This window comes from Dendropsophus ebraccatus, chromosome 11 (assembly GCF_027789765.1).
Source record: "Dendropsophus ebraccatus isolate aDenEbr1 chromosome 11, aDenEbr1.pat, whole genome shotgun sequence".
NCBI classification, from domain to species: domain Eukaryota; kingdom Metazoa; phylum Chordata; class Amphibia; order Anura; family Hylidae; genus Dendropsophus; species Dendropsophus ebraccatus.
Window position 1 is genome coordinate 9,229,281 of NC_091464.1, and position 20,672 is coordinate 9,249,952.

Here is a 20,672-nt window from a genome sequence, read left to right on the forward strand (position 1 = left end):
ATGATGATTATAATAATAATAATTTGCTAATAGAATTATCATAGTAATTGTTAGGAAAATATTGCAGGTTTTTTTTTTCTTCTATAATGATATTCTCTGGGAAAACCCTGGCAGAAGCATCTGTTCTGGTAACACTGAAACCTTCCATCACTCAGCTCATGTCTGTCTTCTCTCTTTTTAGGTATCCAGAGTTCCCGTGGAGTCCTGTGAGCAATATTCTACATGCGGGGAGTGCCTGAGCTCTGGTGATCCACATTGCGGGTGGTGTGTGCTACATAACATGTGAGTAGCTATGGGCCAGTCATCAGTATAAGAACCTACGTGAGCATTGCACATTGGTTAAAGGGGTATTCCATACATGTTGAGTCATCCTGTCTCCTGGAGACTAACACTTTGTTTTATACATGTCATTATATTTTCTGTATCCTTTCCCCAGTTATGAGCTGCTGCTTTCTGCTGAGGCTACAGAAAACTGTGTGAGCTGTTCACTGTATCTCCCCCTCCTCCCTCTTCTCATCTGACATGGCTCATGTAAACAAGTCTCTGGCCAGCTGTCTCTGCACTCTGTAATGCTGGGAGGGTTAACTCATTAACTGTCATTAATTCTCCTGGCATTACAGAGTGCAGAGACTGACGAGCAGGGACTTTGTTTACAGCTGACTTGGAAGAGAATGAGAAGAATGGAGAGACGGAGGGAACAGCTCAGATACAGTTTTCTGTGTCTTCAGCAGAAAACAGCTGCTTGGAACTAGGGGAAAGATGACCGATAAGATGATAATAACAAGTATGAAAGTTATTGTTAATCTCTAAGAAGGGGCATAATTCCACATGTTTTTACCTGAGCGGAATACCCCTTTAAGTACATTTTTCAGAAAATAATGCTGTCCAAACTTGATAAATATTATGAGGACCATTAAAGAAATTTTGGGAGCCATATGTGTATGGGTTACCTTGAATTTACATGAATATATTTTAATAATAATAACAAATATATTCTCACACAATAATCCAGATTTGACACTTGCCTTTCATCTATGATTCCCTATGGGCTTGGTTCTGTTCTGAGTGATGCCAGTTGATATAGAGCTATTTAGTTCACCTATATGAAGCTATCTGGGTAGCCTATATGGAGTCTATATGGAGCTATCTGGTTCACCTATATAGAGCTATCTGGTTCAGCTATATGGAGTCTATATGGAGCTATCTGGGTAACCTATATGGAGTCTATATGGAGCTATCTGGGTAACCTATATGGAGTCTATATGGAGCTATCTGGTTCACCTATATGGAGCTATCTGGTTCAGCTATATGGAGTCTATATGGAGCTATCTGGGTAACCTATATGGAGTCTATATGGAGTCTATATGGAGCTATCTGGGTAACCTATATGGAGTCTATATGGAGCTATTTGGTTCACCTATATGCAGTCTATATGGAGCTATCTGATTGACCTATATGGAGTCTATATGGAGCTATCTGGGTAATCTATATGGAGCTATCTGGGTAACCTATATGGAGTCTATATGGAGCTATCTGGGTAACCTATATGGAGTCTATATGGAGCTATCTGGTTCACCTATATGGAGCTATCTGGTTCAGCTATATGGAGTCTATATGGAGCTATCTGGGTAACCTATATGGAGTCTATATGGAGCTATCTGGGTAACCTATATGGAGTCTATATGGAGCTATCTGGGTAACCTATATGGAGTCTATATGGAGCTATTTGGTTCACCTATATGCAGTCTATATGGAGCTATCTGATTGACCTATATGGAGTCTATATGGAGCTATCTGGTTCACCTATATGGAGCTATCTGGTTCAGCTATATGGAGTCTATATGGAGCTATCTGGGTAACCTATATGGAGTCTATATGGAGCTATCTGGGTAACCTATATGGAGTCTATATGGAGCTATCTGGGTAACCTATATGGAGTCTATATGGAGCTATTTGGTTCACCTATATGCAGTCTATATGGAGCTATCTGATTGACCTATATGGAGTCTATATGGAGCTATCTGGGTAATCTATATGGAGCTATCTGGGTAACCTATATGGAGTCTATATGGAGCTATCTGGGTCACCTATATGGAGTCTATATGGAGCTATCTGATTGACCTATATGGAGTCTATATGGAGCTATCTGGGTCACCTATATGGAGTCTATATGGAGCTATCTGGTTCACCTATATGGAGTCTATATGGAGCTATCTGGGTCACCTATATGGAGTCTATATGGAGCTATCTGGTTCACCTATATGGAGTCTATATGGAGCTATCTGGGTCACCTATATGGAGTCTATATGGAGCTATCTGGGTAACCTATATGGAGTCTATATGGAGCTATCTGGTTCACCTGTATGGAGTCTATATGGAGCTATCTGGTTCACCTATATGGAGTCTATATGGAGCTATCTGGGTCACCTATATGAAGTCTATATGGAGCTATCTGGGTAACCTATATGGAGTCTATATGGAGCTATCTGGGTCACCTATATGGAGTCTATATGGAGCTATCTGGGTCACCTATATGGAGCTATGTGGTTGTGTCCTCAGAACCATCACTGATGCATTGTCCATATAATACCACGGCTCCTCCGTCTTCTTTCTGCCGTTTCCATTACCTGATGTTTTCACTTCTTCTTGAGATCTGGAATTTCTGTGTCTCTGAGCTATAAAGCAAGAAAAGAAGGTGATAAAACGAGGAAGAAGGTTCTTATCGAGTGAGAGTAACAGCCTCCACTTAGCATTTATACCTGCAATAAATAGCACAATATTACAGAGTTTCAGGAGAACATTAGGTGCAGAGGAACACAAGCGTCTCCTCTTCTTATATATAAGGCGGTTAGAGGCGGCAGCGGCCTGCAGACCTCATCACACATTGTCATCCACTCCACACATATCCCAGCCATTACTCCAGCTGCAAATGACTTTATGGAACGCTGCCTAAGGCATCAAAATCGCATTTTCAGATATGCAGGGTCAGCGACTCATTCTTCCTTCACAATCCCCTATACCAGCAGTCTATTAGCAATGTAGGAAGGAATTGTGCCCAGGTACAACATTTCTTCCAGATTTTACATTAAAGGGGTTGTTCACCAATTTTATTTATTTATTTTTTTCAAATTAACTGGTGCCAGGAAGTGCCAGAGATTTGTTATTTACTGCTATTAAAAAAATCTCCAGTCTTCCAGTACTTTTCAGCTGCTGTATGTCCTGCAGGAAGTGGTGTATTCTTTCCAGTTTGACACAGAGCTCTCTGCTGCCACCTCTGTCCATGTCAGGAACTGTCCAGAGCAGCAGCAAATCCCCATACAAAACCTCTTCTGCTCTGGACAGTTCCTGACATGGACAGAGGTGGAAGCAGAGAGCAATGTGTCAGACTGGTAATATACACCACTTCCTGCAGGACACACAGCAGCTGATAAGTACTGGAAGACTGGAGATTTTTAAACAGAAGTAAACTACAAATCTCCGGCACTTTCTGGCACCAGTTGATTTGAAAGAAAAATCTTTTTGGACTAACAACCCCTTTAAATGTATGGATCTCAGACAGAGAATAGATCCCAGAAAACTCTGGACTAGCCTTTAGCTGTGCGCGGCCCTGATATTTTATTTATATACACTAGCCGTCTGCACTTAATTAAAATTGAAGTAAAGTGGCTAAAGATAACATATTTATAAAGCAATCGCTGAGTAATGTATATAGGGGGACCTGAATAAGTGATGTGAAAGAAAAAAATGAAACCAGTCGAGAAAAAAAGTAAAATCTTCTGTTGGCCTGGGCAGTATAATAAGAAAGATGGAAGGGAGACTTCTGTGCTTTTATGAGCAGGTGATAACAGGTTTGTAAAGTGACGTGTAGGCTATGTTCATGATCATTAATAACGGCTGGGGATTTACAACAACGGTCATGGTTTTCCGGTACATGGCGGCCAATCAGCAAGAATGGACGTTGTTTGTACAGCATGTGAACATAGCCTAAAGGGGAAGTCCCAGGAAAATAAATAAGACAATTATGGTTGACCAACCAAAACACTGCGGAAAAGCCATCACGTGCTTCTCAATGTCAGTGAATCTAGCAACATTACCCACTGGGAAATAAAATATGCAAAAATACTGCAGAGACACCATCATGTGTTTGTCAACGTCGAGGAGCGAGCCAAACCTTTCTCCGGGAAGGAACAACCAAGTCAAGAAATGTCAAGGGAAATATCTTCCAACAAGTCACAATCAAAAAAATGACAGGACTTGTGAAACACCCCAGCAAGGTATCCATCCACAGACGGCTGTGGAGCAGGATTCTGGTTACTGATGTTGAGAAACACGTGATGGTGTCTCCGCTGTGTTTTGGTTGGTGAGGTTACTCATCATTCTCTTGAATGCACTTACTAGTCCTTGCTCCCACTAGCCAGAACCCTAATCCACACTGATGAGGGGCAAATACCCTGAAACAGCTGTCTGTGGATGGATACCTTGCTGAGGTGTTTCACAAGTCCTGTCATTTTTCATTGTGGCTTGTTAGGAGATATTTTCCTTGACTGGGCCCCCCTTTGGCTTGATTGTTCCTTTGAAGGCCTGACTAGTTCACTAACGCTGAGAAACATTTGATGGTGTCTTCGCAGTATTTTTGCATATGTGAAAATAAAAAAATCGCACACAGGCAGGCAGGGGGGCTGGGAACATAATTCAGAAAGTATACTTACCCATCCCAGTGCCCCCACAGCACTGCCTTACCAATCTCTGACAGCCGCCCACCTCCTGCAGCTCCTTCCGCTGCAGTGTCATGTACCCAACTGGTGAATTGCCTGTTCAGCCAGTCAGTGACTGGAGCGGAACACCTTTGTGGTCACTGACTGGCTGAGCGGACAATCCATCTGTGGGGGCCCTGACGTTGCAGCAGGAGCCAGGGCTCCAGGAAGCTGTGAGAAAATGTTATCTGGTGGCTGGGAACAGTGAGAGCGACTCGGGTGCAGTGATGGGTAAGTATACTTTCTGAATTATGTTCCAGCACCCCCCTGCCCGCCGGTGATTTTTAATTTTTGTGGGACTTCTCTTTTAAGTGTTTTTGGTGTTGACTGGGTTTATACCTATATATGTATTGATAGACTCTGTACATTTCCTACTCCTAGGTGTTCCCAGAAGGATAAGTGTGATCGTGCAGAGGAGCCATTCCGGTTTGCAAGCAATATAGATCAGTGCGTTAAGGTTAAGGTGCAGCCCAACAGCCTTCCAGTGTCCGAGCACAGCTTACCGGTAAGAGCAGTATGGGGGAACTTCTGTCCATATTCTGACTTCACAATCGCAGTGTAAAGACGGGAAAGCTTTTATAACAAAATGTTGTTCATGGTATTTACAATATTTTGGTATAACCAAAAAATTAAAGGGGTACTCCAACTGGGAGTAAAGGGGTACATCAACTGGTGCCATAAATTTGTAATTTACTTTTTTTAAAGTGTCAGTGTCTTTTTTTATTCTTTTTTTGCAGAAATAAATAGTCCAGGCGATTTTAGGAAACTTTGTAGTTGAGTTTATTAGGCAAATGTGCCATTATCTGCATTCAAAAAGACTTTCCCCAGGTCCCCCCGCCCCCTTTCTGTCTCACCCTTTGCTCATTATCAGGAAATCTCGACTCTTTTACATCAGTCAGGCCCTGTCTGTTCTATGGGAAGGGGAGGGGGGAGATTAGTCGGCAGCAGAGAACAAAGGATTACGTAGTGGGAGCTTCAAACTGCTTTTTCATGATAAAAATTAATTTTTCGGCTAATGAACCCAATTACAAAGTTTCTTAAAATCGCCTGTACTATGGCAATGACACTTTAAAGAATCTCCAGGCTTGCAGTGCTAATCAGCTGCTGTATGCCCTGCAGGAAGTGGTGTATTTTCTCCAGTCTTACACAGTACTCTCTGCTGCCACCTCTGTCCATGTCAGGAACTGTCCAGAGCAGCAGCAAATCCCCATAGAAAACCCCTTCTGCTCTGGACAGTTCCTGACATGGACAGAGGTGGCAGCAGAGAGCACTGTGTCAGAGTGAGTTTTATTTTGCTGAACTACCCCTTTAATGCACTCCGCATAGTAGCGTCATGTCTTTCACCGTATAACAGATCTGTTCTCAAAGCATCAAAATGAATCCTGAGAAGTTCCATTATTTTCAGTGGGGTTCATCAGGTGTGTTATAGGGTTTGCGGTAATTGTGAGCAGGGCCTCAGTGATATCCATTAGAATCGCTGCTTGTATTATATTTATATACTTAGTTACAGTCTAACATTCTCTCTTTTTAGCTCACGTTACAGGTTAGTGATGTCCCGGATCTATCTGCCGGGGTCATTTGCTCCATCGGTAACATTACTCAGGTAGAAGGACAAGTGTCTGGCAATCGGATAGTCTGTACTTCCCCAGCTGCAAAAGATGTTCCCATTATACCTGCAGATCAAGGTAAGATCTTCCAGTCCGATTACTGCAGTACATGTTGCTGTGCCCATCCGGGCAGGGGTGCAGATACCTGTGCAATCTGTGCCAATGCACATGGGGATTAATAGGGGATCATATAATCTGTTCTTATGGGGCGGCACCTGTTAGTTGTAGTTTACATTGTGCACTGTATCGTGCCCCAGGATAAAACAGTTAGGGGCAGATCCGTTTTTTTTAACTCTGTTAAAGGGAATGTGTGACCTAAATTTTCTTTTACTGATTAGAGTCAGATACTAAAAATTGTTCTTTTATTCTAATCTGTTTCTATTTTCTGACTTTAATTTGTTTAATTTTACTTTTTGTTTGTTGTTATGGCGGTGGCCATATTGCCTGAGCTGTTCTTAACGGCTTTTAGTGACTTGCTTTACAGTAAAACTCATGGACATAGACGACAAGAGACAGACTCTGTCCCCTTGAGATGAATATGAGACATTACTGAGCACACTCTGTGACCTGTGAAGAGGTCATTCCACAGGGAGCTGCTATTGTCTCCTTTATCTACTGGTGTCACATGACGCTGCAATGCTGTACAGATCACTTTACAGCAGCCTCCTCCTTATCACCACAGACACAACAGGAAGTCTCAGCTTATTTTTACCCACAGTGGTGAGAATGAGAACTGCAAGATATCAGGATTATTTATAATGTAGCTAGAAAAATGGAAAATTAGCAAAAAGTCACCAAAAATTCTTTAAAAAATATGTTTAACATATAAACATTATTTAAACAATAAGTCATTTTGTGATGACACTGTCCCTTTAACGCAGAGATGGAGAACCTTCAGCCCTCAAGCTGTTGCAAAACTACAATTCCCATCATGCCTGGACAGCCGAAGGCTCCTCTGTCATGTACATTCACCACCCAGCCACTCTTCTCTGACATCTTTCTATGAGAAGTCCCGGTCGGAGCTGCCATGCAGATGAGCTTGTGGTTTCCTATACGCAGGCTTCTGTCGTATCTCTCTCTCTCCATAGAGTTTAGGAAAAGTGGCGGCACAGAATGAGAATATAATACCCAGAGGGGGATCTAAGTCTCCGACACTCTCAGAAATCACAGAACAGAAAAATCCTGCAACTTGGAAGAGGTTTCTTTGTGCCTAGCAGCTTATGTGCCGAGGGGAGCCGGTTATTTAGAAAGAGGACCGGATTATCTTGTTTGGGAACAAGCAAATAAAAGGATTATATCCTGATGTTAGGAAATAGTCCCGGCGCTTACAGAAATCCCAGAGCGCCCCCATAATACGGCCAATCCTCTAGTGTCGGACACATGAAAATCCCATCCTCTCTGCCTATTGTGAGTCAGAGCGGCACATAGGTATATTGTGTGAGTCTCTGGTATAAAATATTCAGTATTTCAGACTTTCTAATGGATTTACAGTAAAATTCCATTACTAAAGCATATAAGCTGCTGCAATAATACAGGTTTTATCATAGAAGGGGAGCCGTCTACAGTAAGAATATGGTCGTAGTTCTGTCTGTAATTGTAGATCTGCACAAATTTAGAGCCCATTGATTTCAGTTGGGCTGTTCGCACCGTCCGTGTATTTACAGATCCGTATTGTTGATAATCTGTAGTATGGACCGTAACTGCGGCACAGATGGTCCCATCGTAGTCTATGGGAGTGTTCGTAATTTTTGCAGATCCCTGATTTTTTACGGAGAAAACATCCGTAATCTGTAAAGAATATGGACAAGTAATCATTTTATATCATTAGCACTAATTTAACTATCACGACCCCTTTTTTTTTTGCAAAGAATACAGATTACGGATGCAATGCGGCTGTCTTACAGATAAATTTTTTTGCGAATGATTGCAAACATCATATACAGTCCTGAAAATGAGCATGTGAATGGAGCTTTGGGTTGTAGGACAGTCTAGAACATGTGACATCATATATGTATATAGACCAGGGAAATGAACCTAATATAAAGCTTTTCTCCAGCTGTCATCCTCTCCCCGTGTACAGGTTACCTTTCTCTGACTGTTTCTGTCCCCTTTCCTTTCAGACTGGTTCGGGGTGGAGCTTCAGCTCATCTCTAAAGAGACCGGCAAGACCTTTGTCAGCACAGACTTTAAATTCTACAACTGCAGCGGTCACCAGCTGTAAGTATCCGCTCTAGATGTTATGGTCAGCCAAGCCAAGACGTCTAGGAAACCTTAGGATAAGGCTACGTTCACATGGTTATATTAAACAGACGTCCTTTAATGGCAGATAGCAATTATTGTCAAAAATACGACCAATATATGAATACCGTTCCTATAAAATTACAGCCGTTATTTGCCAATAAAAATGGACGTCATATTGACACAATCTAAGGGTCCTAATGGAATTGGGTCCTAAGTGAATTGTAACAGTTGTTGATAAACGATCGCAGACAAGAGCCATTTGAAGTCGTTCACCATGTTACACAGAACGATAGTCGTTAGTTAGGATTGTTTCTCCAATCGTTTACTCCATCTGATCTCAGCAAAAAAGCAACAATGTGGAATTACACTGAACGATCAGCCAACGACTAACAATGATTTTTGTTTTTAACCACATTCATGATTTCTCGTTGGTCGTTTGATTGTTTCCTGCATTCACACAAAACGATTATCGTTTAGATTCCTAGGATAATCGTCCCGTGGAATAGGGCCCTTAGGCTGCTTCCTCACAATATGGGTGTATTACAGTGGGAACCCCACCTCAGCTGTCAGTCCTGCCAGCATCACCATGGCACGGTAAATCCCTATGATCCCGTTTCTTCAGGTTATAAGAGCCACAGATGGGCCGGGATCTGCATCTGTAATATGTCATGTGAGAGAAGAGAATATACGATTCCTGGTCTTGTTATAATACAGGGTTTACATGTCACCTAAAACAAAGACATCAATTCATTGGGAAATCAATCCGCTCAGAGCTATAACCTTTTAGTGCTGCATATCCCGCTGCCACTCAATGGATAGGGCCCATTTCTCTGTACAAATAAGCAAAATTAATGAAAAATGTTCCCGTCTGGCTCAGCCCTCACAGATATCTATGTTATCCTGCGCAGATCCAGAAGCCAGTAGCGATAAGCCAACTTAACGAACGTTCCGGATCGTCCAAATCAGAATGCTCGGCACTTGACTCCCGATGGCTGGAGAATTTGGACGCCCATGGCCGTTTCCATTTTTTCCTGGGCTCCCTAGGGCTGCGTCCAACTGCGTGGAAAAGTAGGAGATCACAGAGGATTCGACCTCCGTACCCCACAGTGATCTCTGTATTGGGCCCCCGGCTTCTGTATTATGAATAGCACTGCGGGTACGGTATGTGACCCCTGGCTCTATTTCTATGGAGCTGAGGGAAATAGACGATTACAGCGTTCTTCTGGAGTACACGGCTCACTCTGTTGCTCCATAGCAATTATTAGAGCGCCATAACTGCGGCTCTATTTATAATACAGAAGCCGAGGCCCGATACCGAGATTTGGGGGGGTACAGAGGTCGGACTTTCTGTGATCACCTACTTTTCCACTATCCTGCTGGGGATGTGGAGAAAGCTGCAATTTGTGATAGCAGGGAATTCACCATCCAAGCTATAGTATGTAACCTTGAGATATCCGCGGCCAATTGCTCCGCTGCCATAGGAGGATGACAACTTTTCCATCTGGCACCAGCGACACTTCTTTGTAGCTTATATCTGTGCAAAGAGCCTGCGGGTGAATGCACTTTTAATACAATAGTAATCCTATCCTCCCTAATAACTCAGCTTTAGCTTTGGCTGTCCAGGCATGATGGGAGTTGTAGTTTTGCAACAGCTGGAGAGCCAAGGTTCCCTATCCCTGCTGTGAGCTATTACGACCCATAATCCCTTCTTGTTTTGGGGTGCTCCTCTTTGTACCGCCATCCGTCCACACAGGCCCCTCTTTTCCAGTCGTCTCCCATTGATGTAATGAGTGCAGGTTGGAGGGCAGAGCGGGGCGCGCGGCAGTAACATGATGTATGGAAGTCAGGTGTTTAGATCCACTCTGGTGTAAATATTGAGGCTGCGATGACTGATGGAATTTACCCCAAGTGTAACCAGAGCTGCTAATGGCAAATCTATGTATATTTAATGTATGTCAATGTGATGCGGTGTTTATGCAGCACAAGTCATATATGGCTGCAGGCAGCCGCTCTTGTTTATTCCCGGCCATGTCCCGTGTATATGTGGAGGAAGCCGCTGTTTATACTAGCTGGCTGCTCCCAGAGATCTCCCAGCTTTTTATGCCTAGGAACTTGTGCAGCTAGCATGGAAAAATAAATATGAGATCTTAAAGAGAAAGCAGATCTGTAAGGAAGAGCCGGCCATGTCTTCCCCTGCAGTGTCTGCGCAGATCCCGAGGATTGGTGTAACCTCCCGGTCACCGCTCGGGAGATGTAGAGGTGCCTTTGTCCTGGCCCGTTGGGTGGGCTCTTTGTCTTCTCTATCATCTGCCTATCTTTCAGCGCATTTATCTGTTTACCTCTTCCAGCTCTGAAAATAAACCATCTCACCCCTTGCCAGGTCCATTTTTCCTGTTATATATAAATATGTGGATTTTGTCGTCGTTATTCTGATTTGTGACACGTTTTGTTCTTCCTCTCCTAAAGCTGCCTGTCCTGCGTCAATAGTGCGTTCCGCTGTCACTGGTGCAAGTACCGCAACCTGTGCACCCATGATCCGACCACCTGCTCCTTTCAGGAAGGCCGTGTGAATGTTTCTGAGGTAAGGCCAGCCATTGGAGCCATTGTCGGCTTTTCTTATACCCATGATCCACCTATTCCTATGTTTCCTATTCTGTAAATGAGATGTAACGTGGGGGCTCCCTATTCAGCAATCTCATCTCTCGGCCAGTGTAGAAAGTGTTCTCAAATGGCTTTTCTCAGTTTTGGCCGTGTCCTGTTCTGCATCACTTATACAGCCCATCTATTTAAAGCGATAGTACCACTATAACTAGTCAATTAAGGTTTCCATCTCACCTGATTAGCAGCATCATGTACATTGTAGGGGTACCATCCAATGATCCCATTACCACCCAATGGTGACGGCTATCTGAGTGGAGTCCTTGGTGAGGGGGGGGCTCCGTGCAGAATTCCGCCTGTTTTACTCAGTGTGACCAGACCCTAATATCTGTATTGTATGGCAATTCAAGAAGAAAAGAAAATAGAGGGGGCACTCACTGTCCGATGCAACCTTCTTTATTTCATGTAACACACAAGCTTAAATGTAGCACGCTATAGCAGGTGGGGGGACGCCACACGCAGCAAACAGATACAGCTGTTTCACCCGCATGTGCACGCTTCTCCAGTCTCAAGAAGCGCACGCATGTGCGTGAAACAGCTGTAATTGTTTGCTGCGTGTGGGGTCTCTCCCACCTCCTCTCGCATGCTACATTTTAGCTTGTGTGTTACATGCAATAAAGACTGTTGCATCGGACGGTGAGTGCTCCCTCTATTTTCTTTTCTTTTTGAACTGTTATTTATCACGGCACTGGTTAGAGGGACTAGAGCACCTGTCACCAGCCACCAGTTCACTCTCAATACGCCAAGTATCAATACCCTCAATACGGCCACTGTATCTATTGTTAGTATTGTATTGTATGGCAGCTTTCTTACATACTTTGGGTAACTGTTGGATAACTTTATGCCTATTGGTGACACATTCCCTTTAAAGCATTGAATCGTATTTAGGTATTTATTGCTAAGAAAAAAAAGCAGAGCAGTTCTTAGACGTTGCCTTGAATTCTGCTCGGCCGCACATGGTGCCTGATACTATTGGGAAGCCGGAGAGTATTTGCATAAAGCCTGTTTGTTATCCCATGGATATTGTTATTTAACTTAGTAGAGGTTAGTGGCAGAAGCTGTGATGGATTGGTCCATGTCTCTGGGGTGGCACTGCATATGAGCAGCTCTCTAGCAGAGTAAGTAATGAAATTTGTTTAAGCAAGCGGTGTGTATATCCGCCAGTCTCTCTGGGAGTAGCGACCTGCAGAATGCCACTTCTCAGCACCGCTGCGGAGGGAAGCAGGGATAATGCCGGTCTCTGAGAGCCCGAGAAGCAATCACATAGCTGATTAATGAAGCAAACACTAAGATTTGGGGACAGCAAGTTTATTATGGAATTAACACTCGGACCACTAGTTGTTGTTTGAACAAGAAAAAAAATCCACATTGGCTTCCTGCGGTACATCAGTCGCCGAGCCGAGAGAGTCTCACTCCTCAATGGATACTTCCCTGATGCATATTGGATTAGATCATTATATTCTTTTTACATTGTCCACATTCCCGGCTCACATCACAGTTGTATACTCCATGGCATAGAAAGCTGCCCATGTCCAATACTGATGTACACAAGCACAGACAGGCAGGGCCCCAGCTAGTGACTATGTTTAGGCCATCTCTGCAACATACTGCTGTTTCAGCTAGCACTCCAGCGTGTGGTGCTGAGCTTTTTAGTCCCAATACAAACATGTATATGTTTGACCCTACCATACATACGGTACTAGCTGACTATGTTTGGGCCATTGAAGTAAATGGGGCCCATACCTGTCTGTTTTTTTTTTTTTTGTTTGTTTTTTTTGATGCTGCAGACTGCATCGAGCATGATAAATGACACGATGTGTCTGTACAGTAACGTATATTGGAATTATACATCAGGGAATCCTACCATATTGTGCAAAACCTAGTGAGCCCTTTTTTGTTTGTAGGCAGCATAGTTGCTCATTGTATTGAGAGAGGTTCAAATCTAAGATAGACATGTGCATAGGTTGGGTATATCCTCCCTGTGTTAGTATGGGCTTTCTTCACTACACTGGTTTCCATTACTTTCCAAAAAAAATACTAATAGATTTACCCTGGTGTGTACCCGAGATGAGGAAATCGAACCCCACATCAAACAGGTACAGTGTGTACGGTGCTATGGATCATGCTGGAACTAACAATGTTTAGGGATATGAGTACTAGGTAGAAGGTAAAAAGTTAGCCCCCCAACCCCCCCCCCCCCCCCCGGATTCCCCTAGTAGTTAGTTAACCCCCCTCCCCCTGGATTCCCCTAGTAGGTAAATTCCCCTCCCCCTAGAGTCCCCTAATAGGTAGTTAATTCCCCTCCCCCCCTGATTCCCCTAGTAGGTAGTTACCCCCCCCCCCGGATTCCCCTAGCAGGTAGTTAATTCCCCTCCCCCCCCCCCCCCCGGATTCCCATAGCAGGTAGTTAATTTCCCCTCCCCCCTTGATTCCCCTAGTAGGTAGTTAACCCCCCCCCCCCTCCCCCAGGCTGGATGCCCCTAGTAGGTAGTTACCCCCCTCCCCCTGGATTCCCCTAGTAGGTAGTTAATTCCCCTCCCCCCTTGATTCCCCTAGTAGGTAGTTAACCCCCCTCCCCCAGGCTGGATGCCCCTAGTAGGTAGTTAACCCCCCTCCCCCAGGAAGGATGCCCCTAGTAGGTAGTTATCCCCCCCCCCCCCGGATTCCCCTAGCAGGTAGTTAATTTCCCCTCCCCCCTTGATTCCGCTAGTAGGTAGTTAACCCCCCCCCCTCCCCCAGGCTGGATGCCCCTAGTAGGTAGTTAACCCCCCGCCCCCCAGGATGCTAGTGTTGTAGCCATACTGGGAGTCCCTGCTTCTGCACTTATATTACATAGAGATATACCTCCAGCAGCTGGATTAACCCCCGGACCCCCTGCTGTTTCCCCTGCCTGGGAGAAAAGCATCCTGTATTGGTAAATCCGCCTCTGGCACTGAAGAGCCTGCGTTACTACGACTTTAGGATCCTGCACTCGTCTCGGTTGTTCTTGCGTTTATAGTGACTCTTGTTTCTTATATTTTAGGATTGCCCACAGTTAATACCCACAGAAGAAATCTTGATCCCAGTCGGGGAGGTTAAGCCAATTACTCTGAAGGCGAGGAACCTGCCGCAGCCCCAGTCAGGCCAGAGGGGATACGAGTGTGTGCTGAACATCCAGGGGGTGTTACATCGTATGCCGGCTTTACGCTTTAACAGCTCCAGCGTCCAATGCCAGAACAGCTCGGTGAGTGTGTGAGATAGAGGTTGTGCCACCACCTAGCACAGAAGTCTTTGTAGTCACCGACAAAACGATGACTTACTGCTTGCCGTGTAAGCAAACAACAAGAAGAAAGCCTCTTTAATCTAGTCTCTTATATTAAAATCAGAATAGTACTGTTATGCTGCTCCAGCGACCCGAGCCGCTGTAAATTGGGCCGCCGCTTCGGAAGGATGGAAGGCTTTATCTGGCCTTTCCCTGTCGCAGCCTGCGGGGGGTCATTTGCTGGAATAAGACAGCAAATCTGACAAAGGGGTTGAAGCAAAAAGCTAATTTACAGCCGGCTGATAAAGCCGAACGGGGAAGTCTTATCTGCCTCCGCGAGTCCCAAGCTCACGCCGACTCGATAGAATTCCTAATACAGTGGCTTCTGGCAATGCAGCAGAGGAGTCTGCAGGAGACAGACGTGCAGCCAGAGGAGTCCAGATGCACGCAGCTGCAGGGAGGGTCGCATTGTATAGGGCAGCACTCTCTACAGTCCTCCCACGCCTTTGTTTTCTATTATTGTGGCATTATCCATGTTTGTAGTCATTCTGAAATCCCGATAATGAACTGTGTGGATATTCTGCTATAGGCTGCCTTTAGTTTTATAGACTCGGTAATGAATAGGAGCGGGTACTGTAATGTAGCTGCATAGGTTCGCTGAAGGTTACAGAGACCCTGTCAGTAGGATTATGATGTCCGGGTCTCAGGGTGGCATAAACTAGTGACAGAGAAGCTGAACAGAATGATGTATCACTTACATTGTTCTGCTGATCCAGAGATGATCTCCTCCTGAATAACATGGACAATAAGTAGTCCTTTCCATTATGTGCATGAGCTCAGCAGTCCTTGATATTCATGAGAAAACTCCGCCCACCAGCTGCTGATTGGCAGTTATCTATCCATGCTGTGTATAGGCATTCACCTGTCAATCAGCAGCTGCAGGGAGGGGTGTGGCAAGAATCCTATTCTCCTGCACATTAGGAGAACGGCTGAACAGAATGATATACTACTCTGTTCAGCATTTCTGTCACTAGTTTATGCCGCCTCTATTTAAGGTGCCAGAAACCTACGGACAGATTCCCTTTAAGTATTTCTAGTACTTTAGTATTACATTGTCCATCCTATATGGCTGTTTAACCAACCTGATTTGACATTGCAGCAATGCAAAATTTACTCATATTGAGAGAATAGGGAAGAAACAGAACTAAGAAAGAATTAAAGAGAATGTATAACTGATGAAAGAAAGTAACACAAGATCTTTGGGCTACGACCAGGCAACGTCTTTTCTTGGCCGTTCAACTGACGTTTTCTTTACCTCTGGAGGCTATGGTCACACTGCATTTCACTGAATGTTTATTACCAAGGGAGCATCTCCCGACTAATACCTCCAACATTACCCCCAACATGTAATGCTAAATGGCCACACAGTGACATACATCAGCCATTGGCCACAGTGCAGAAAATGTAATACTGTACCTTATAGTAAAGCATCGCCCCATTCAGGTAAAGAGAGGGAATGAAAATATATATATATATATATATATATATATATATATATATATATATATATATTAGTCAGCACATACCACCCTGACAAAGGACACTCTCTTTTTATCTGTTTAGTCAGTGGGGGCCTACGACTATTTTTGGCCCATCTATCTGGACCTTTCCCTGCACATATGTGTTTTTGACTAAACAGTGTGAACATAGCCTGACCCCTATAGTGTAAGAGAGTCACACTTTACCAGTAATGCATGTGAGAGTGATTGTCCATTTATATTCCCCCCCCCCCCAATCTCCCTGCCGGATCGCCGCTCATGGGCTTTTGTTTTCCGAGTCTTAATATGTTCCAGCATTGTAACGGATTTCACTCTCTTCTCAGTATTCCTACGAGGGAATGGATATCAGTGACCTGGCCGTGAATTTCTCTGTTGTCTGGAACGGAAACTTTATCATCGATAATCCCCAAGATATGAAAGGTATAAAACAAATCAGGAAAAAGAAAAATCTGATTATTTTTTACTGCAGCTGTTCTGTCATCTTATACTTGTTGTATTATACAGATACTGCTGTTATAGTTTTTACCTGGTAAATAAACCACATTTCTGGGACCACCACATTTTCCTTTTACATTCTCCATTTATTTCCCAAATTGGCAATTTGTGGCAATGCAATTTTTCTGGTTTCTGACCGTCCTTCCTTCCATCCATCCTTCCTTCTGTCCTTCCATCCATCCTTCCTTCTGTCCTTCCATTCATCCTTCCTTCTGTCCTTCCATCCATCCTTCCTTCTGTCCTTCCATTCATCCTTCCTTCCTTCTGCCCCTCCATCCATCCTTCCTTCTGTCCTTCCATCCATCCATCCATCTGCCCCTCCATCCATCCTTCCTTCTGTCCTTCCATCCATCCATCCATCCATCCATCCATCTGTCCTTCCATACATTTTTCCATCTGTCCTTCCATTCATCCTTCCTTCTGTCCTTCCATCCATCCTTCCATCTGTCCTTCCATCCATCCTTCCATCTGTCCTTCCATTCATCCTTCCTTCTGTCCTTCCTTCTGTCCTTCCATTCATCCTTCCTTCTGTCCTTCCATTCATCCTTCCTTCTGTCCTTCCATTCATCCTTCCTTCTGTCCTTCCTTCTGTCCTTCCATTCATCCTTCCTTCTGTCCTTCCATCCATCCTTCCTTTTGTCCTTCAATCCATCCTTCCTTCTGTCCTTCCTTTCATCCATCCATCCATCCATCCATCTGTCCTTCCATTCATCTTTCCTTCTGTCCTTCCATCCATCCATCCATCCATCTGTCCTTCCATTCATCCTTACTTCTGTCCTTCCATCCTTCCTTCCTTCTGTCCTTCCATTCATCCTTCCTTCTGTCCTTCCATTCATCCTTCCTTCTGTCTCTCCATCCATCCTTCCTTCTGTCCTTCCATTCATCCTTCCTTCTGTCCCTCCATCCATCCTTCCTTCTGTCCTTCCATCCATCCTTCCTTCTGTCCTTCCATTCATCCTTCCTTCTGTCCTTCCATCCATTCTTCCATCTGTCCTTCCATTCATCCTTCCTTCTGTCCTTCCATTCATCCTTCCTTCTGTCTCTCCATCCATCCTTCCTTCTGTCCTTCCATTCATCCTTCCTTCTGTCCCTCCATCCATCCTTCCTTCTGTCCTTCCATCCATCCTTCCTTCTGTCCTTCCATTCATCCTTCCTTCTGTCCTTCCATCCATTCTTCCATCTGTCCTTCCATTCATCCTCCCTTCTGTCCTTCCATTCATCCTTCCATCTGTCCTTCCATTCATTCTTCCTTCTGTCCTTCCATCCATCCTTCCTTCTGTCCTTCCATCTATCCTTCCTTCTGTCCTTCCATCCATCCTTCCTTCTGTCCATCCATCCTTCTTTCTGTCCTTCCATCCATCCTTCCTTCTGTCCTTCCATCCTTCCTTTCTTCTGTCCTTTCATCCTTCCTTTCTTCTGTCCTTTCATCCATCCATCCATCCATTCTTCCTTATGTCCATCCATCCATCCATCTTTCTGTCCATCCATCCATCCTTCTGTCCATCCATCCTTCTGTCCATCCATCCATCCATCCATCCATCCTTCCTTCCTTCTGTTTATCCATCCATCCATCCTTCCTTCTGTTCATCCATCCATCCTTCCTTCCTTCCTTCCTCCCTTCCTTCCTTCCTTCCTTCCTTCCATTTTCCACTGTTGTGACTAGTGGGAGAGGCTTAGTTATTGGGTGTGATTTAGTATTCCTGGAATCTGGAATACTATGCCTGATGTCACATGTGTGACCCCCTATGCCTGATGTTACATGTGTGACCCCCTATGCCTGATGTCACATGTGTGACCCCCTATGCCTGATGTCACATGTGTGACCCCCTATGCCTGATGTCACATGTGTGACCCCCTATGCCTGATGTCACATGTGTGACCCCCTATGCCTGATGTCACATGTGTGACCCCCTATGCCTGATGTCACATGTGTGACCCCTATGCCTCATGTCACATGTGTGACCCCCTATGCCTGATGTCACGTGTGACCCCCTATGCCTGATGTCACATGTGTGACCCCTATGCCTGTCACATGTGTGACCCCCTTATGCCTGATGTCACATGTGTGACCCCCTATGCCTGATGTCACATGTGTGACCCCCTATGCCTGATGTCACATGTGTGACCCCCTATGCCTGATGTCACATGTGTGCCCCTGTGCCTGTATACACGAAACCACTTTTTGTTTTTATGTTTTTTACGTCTCACTTACTAAAATTGTAAATTCAGGGAACAAGGATTCTCAAATCCTACGTTAGTGTGGATTGATCTTCCATTTATCTTTCCGTGTTGAGTAAAGTGGATGTTGCCATATAGCGCCATATTAGTGCTGTGCTCCAGGGGACACCACAGGCTGAACTATATTACACTTATGTATCTGTTGCCCATTAAGATGTTTTGTTGCCTCATCCGTCATGTAAAGTGGCGTTCTGCCTCCAAATACTGTATTTCATATACAACAGCAGCCGACCTATAACTCACTCTGTAGCTATTGGGAATTGCACATTGGTTTATGGTGGGATTGAATGAGACGTTTGGCCACATTTACACTTTTATACATGTCTGTATTCATTTAATTGTTCATTTCCCAAATCCGATGCCTTTAGGCATCACCCCATTGTGCAGTCTGTACAGTACACCTCTATGGGGCCCTGTATGACGGTGCTGATAATATTAGCTTGCCCTGTATTGTGTTTTCATGTTACCATGCTTCTCTGTCTAGAATATTACATTCATTTACATTTGCAGCACAATGCTTCTGGACCAGTTTTAGGCGATGTTTGCACACAGTAATTTGCAACCAAAACCAGGAGTGGATAGAAAACACAGAAAGGCTCTGTTCTCACACTGCTGAAATTGAGTGGATGGCCGCCATATAATGGCAAATAATTATTGTTATTTTAAAACAGTTGCCGTTATTTGTCATTAAATGGCGGCCATCCACTCAATTTCAACATTGTGTGAACAGAGCCTTTCTGTGTTTTCTATCCACTCCTGGTTTTGGTTGCAAATTACTGAGCAAAAATCCTGCGTGTGTGAACATAGCCTTAATGCACGTTCAGACTTGTGGCTTTTATTTAGCCATGTATCTTATGTGCGCAGATTATTTATAGTCTCAGGCATTGGACTGGTAAAATCCATGACAATAAGTAATCTATTTATTAACAGTATTATGCCTATGTTATCTATCTATCTATCTATCTATCTATTTATCTATCTATTTATCTATCTATCTATCTATCTATCTATCATCTACCTATCTATCTATCTCCTATCTATTATCTATCTCCTATCTATCTATCTATCTATCTATCTATCTATTTATCTATCTATCTATCTCTTATCTATCTATTTATCTATCTATCTCCTATCTATCTCCTATCTATCTCCTATCTATCTCCTATCTATCTATCTATCTCCTATCTATCTATCTATCTATCATCTACCTATCTATCTATCTCCTATCTATTATCTATCTATCTATCTCCTATCTATCTCCTATCTATCTATCTCCCATCTATCTATCTATCTATCTATCTATCTATCTATCTATCTATCTCCTATCTATCTATCTATCTATCTATCTATCTATCTATCTCCTATCTATCTATCTATCTATCTCCTATCTATCTATCTATCTATCTATCTATCTATCTATCTATCTATCATCTACCTATCTATCTATCTCCTATCTATTATCTATCTCCTATCTATCTATCTATCTATCTATTTATCTATCTATCTATCTCCTATCTATCTATTTATCTATCTATCTCCTATCTATCTCCTATCTATCTCCTATCTATCTCCTATCTATCTCCTATCTATCTATCTATCTATCTCCTATCTATCTATCTATCTATCTATCTATCTATCTATCTATCTATCATCTACCTATCTATCTATCTCCTATCTATTATCTATCTATCTCCTATCTATCTCCTATCTATCTCCTATCTATCTCCTATCTATCTATCTATCTATCTATCTATCTATCTATCTATCTATCTATCTCCTATCTATCTCCTATCTATCTATCTATCTATCTATCTATCTATCTATCTATCTATCTATCTCCTATCTATCTATCTATCTATCTCCTATCTATCTATCTATC

The 20,672-nt window shown here is 43.6% G+C and overlaps 1 protein-coding gene across 4 annotated transcripts in view; it reads left to right on the plus strand.

Moving 5' to 3' along the window:
• PLXNA2 (plexin A2) overlaps positions 1–20,672 on the plus strand; it is a 279,919-nt gene that overhangs the window by 186,025 nt on the left and 73,222 nt on the right. For all 4 annotated transcript variants that reach the window (XM_069945090.1, XM_069945091.1, XM_069945092.1 and 1 more), the window contains 7 exons: positions 182–282; positions 5,136–5,259; positions 6,286–6,439; positions 8,482–8,578; positions 11,069–11,183; positions 14,283–14,483; positions 16,384–16,480. In XM_069945090.1, the coding sequence (XP_069801191.1) occupies positions 182–282; positions 5,136–5,259; positions 6,286–6,439; positions 8,482–8,578; positions 11,069–11,183; positions 14,283–14,483; positions 16,384–16,480 (889 nt within the window). The remainder of the gene's footprint in view (positions 1–181; positions 283–5,135; positions 5,260–6,285; positions 6,440–8,481; positions 8,579–11,068; positions 11,184–14,282; positions 14,484–16,383; positions 16,481–20,672) is intronic.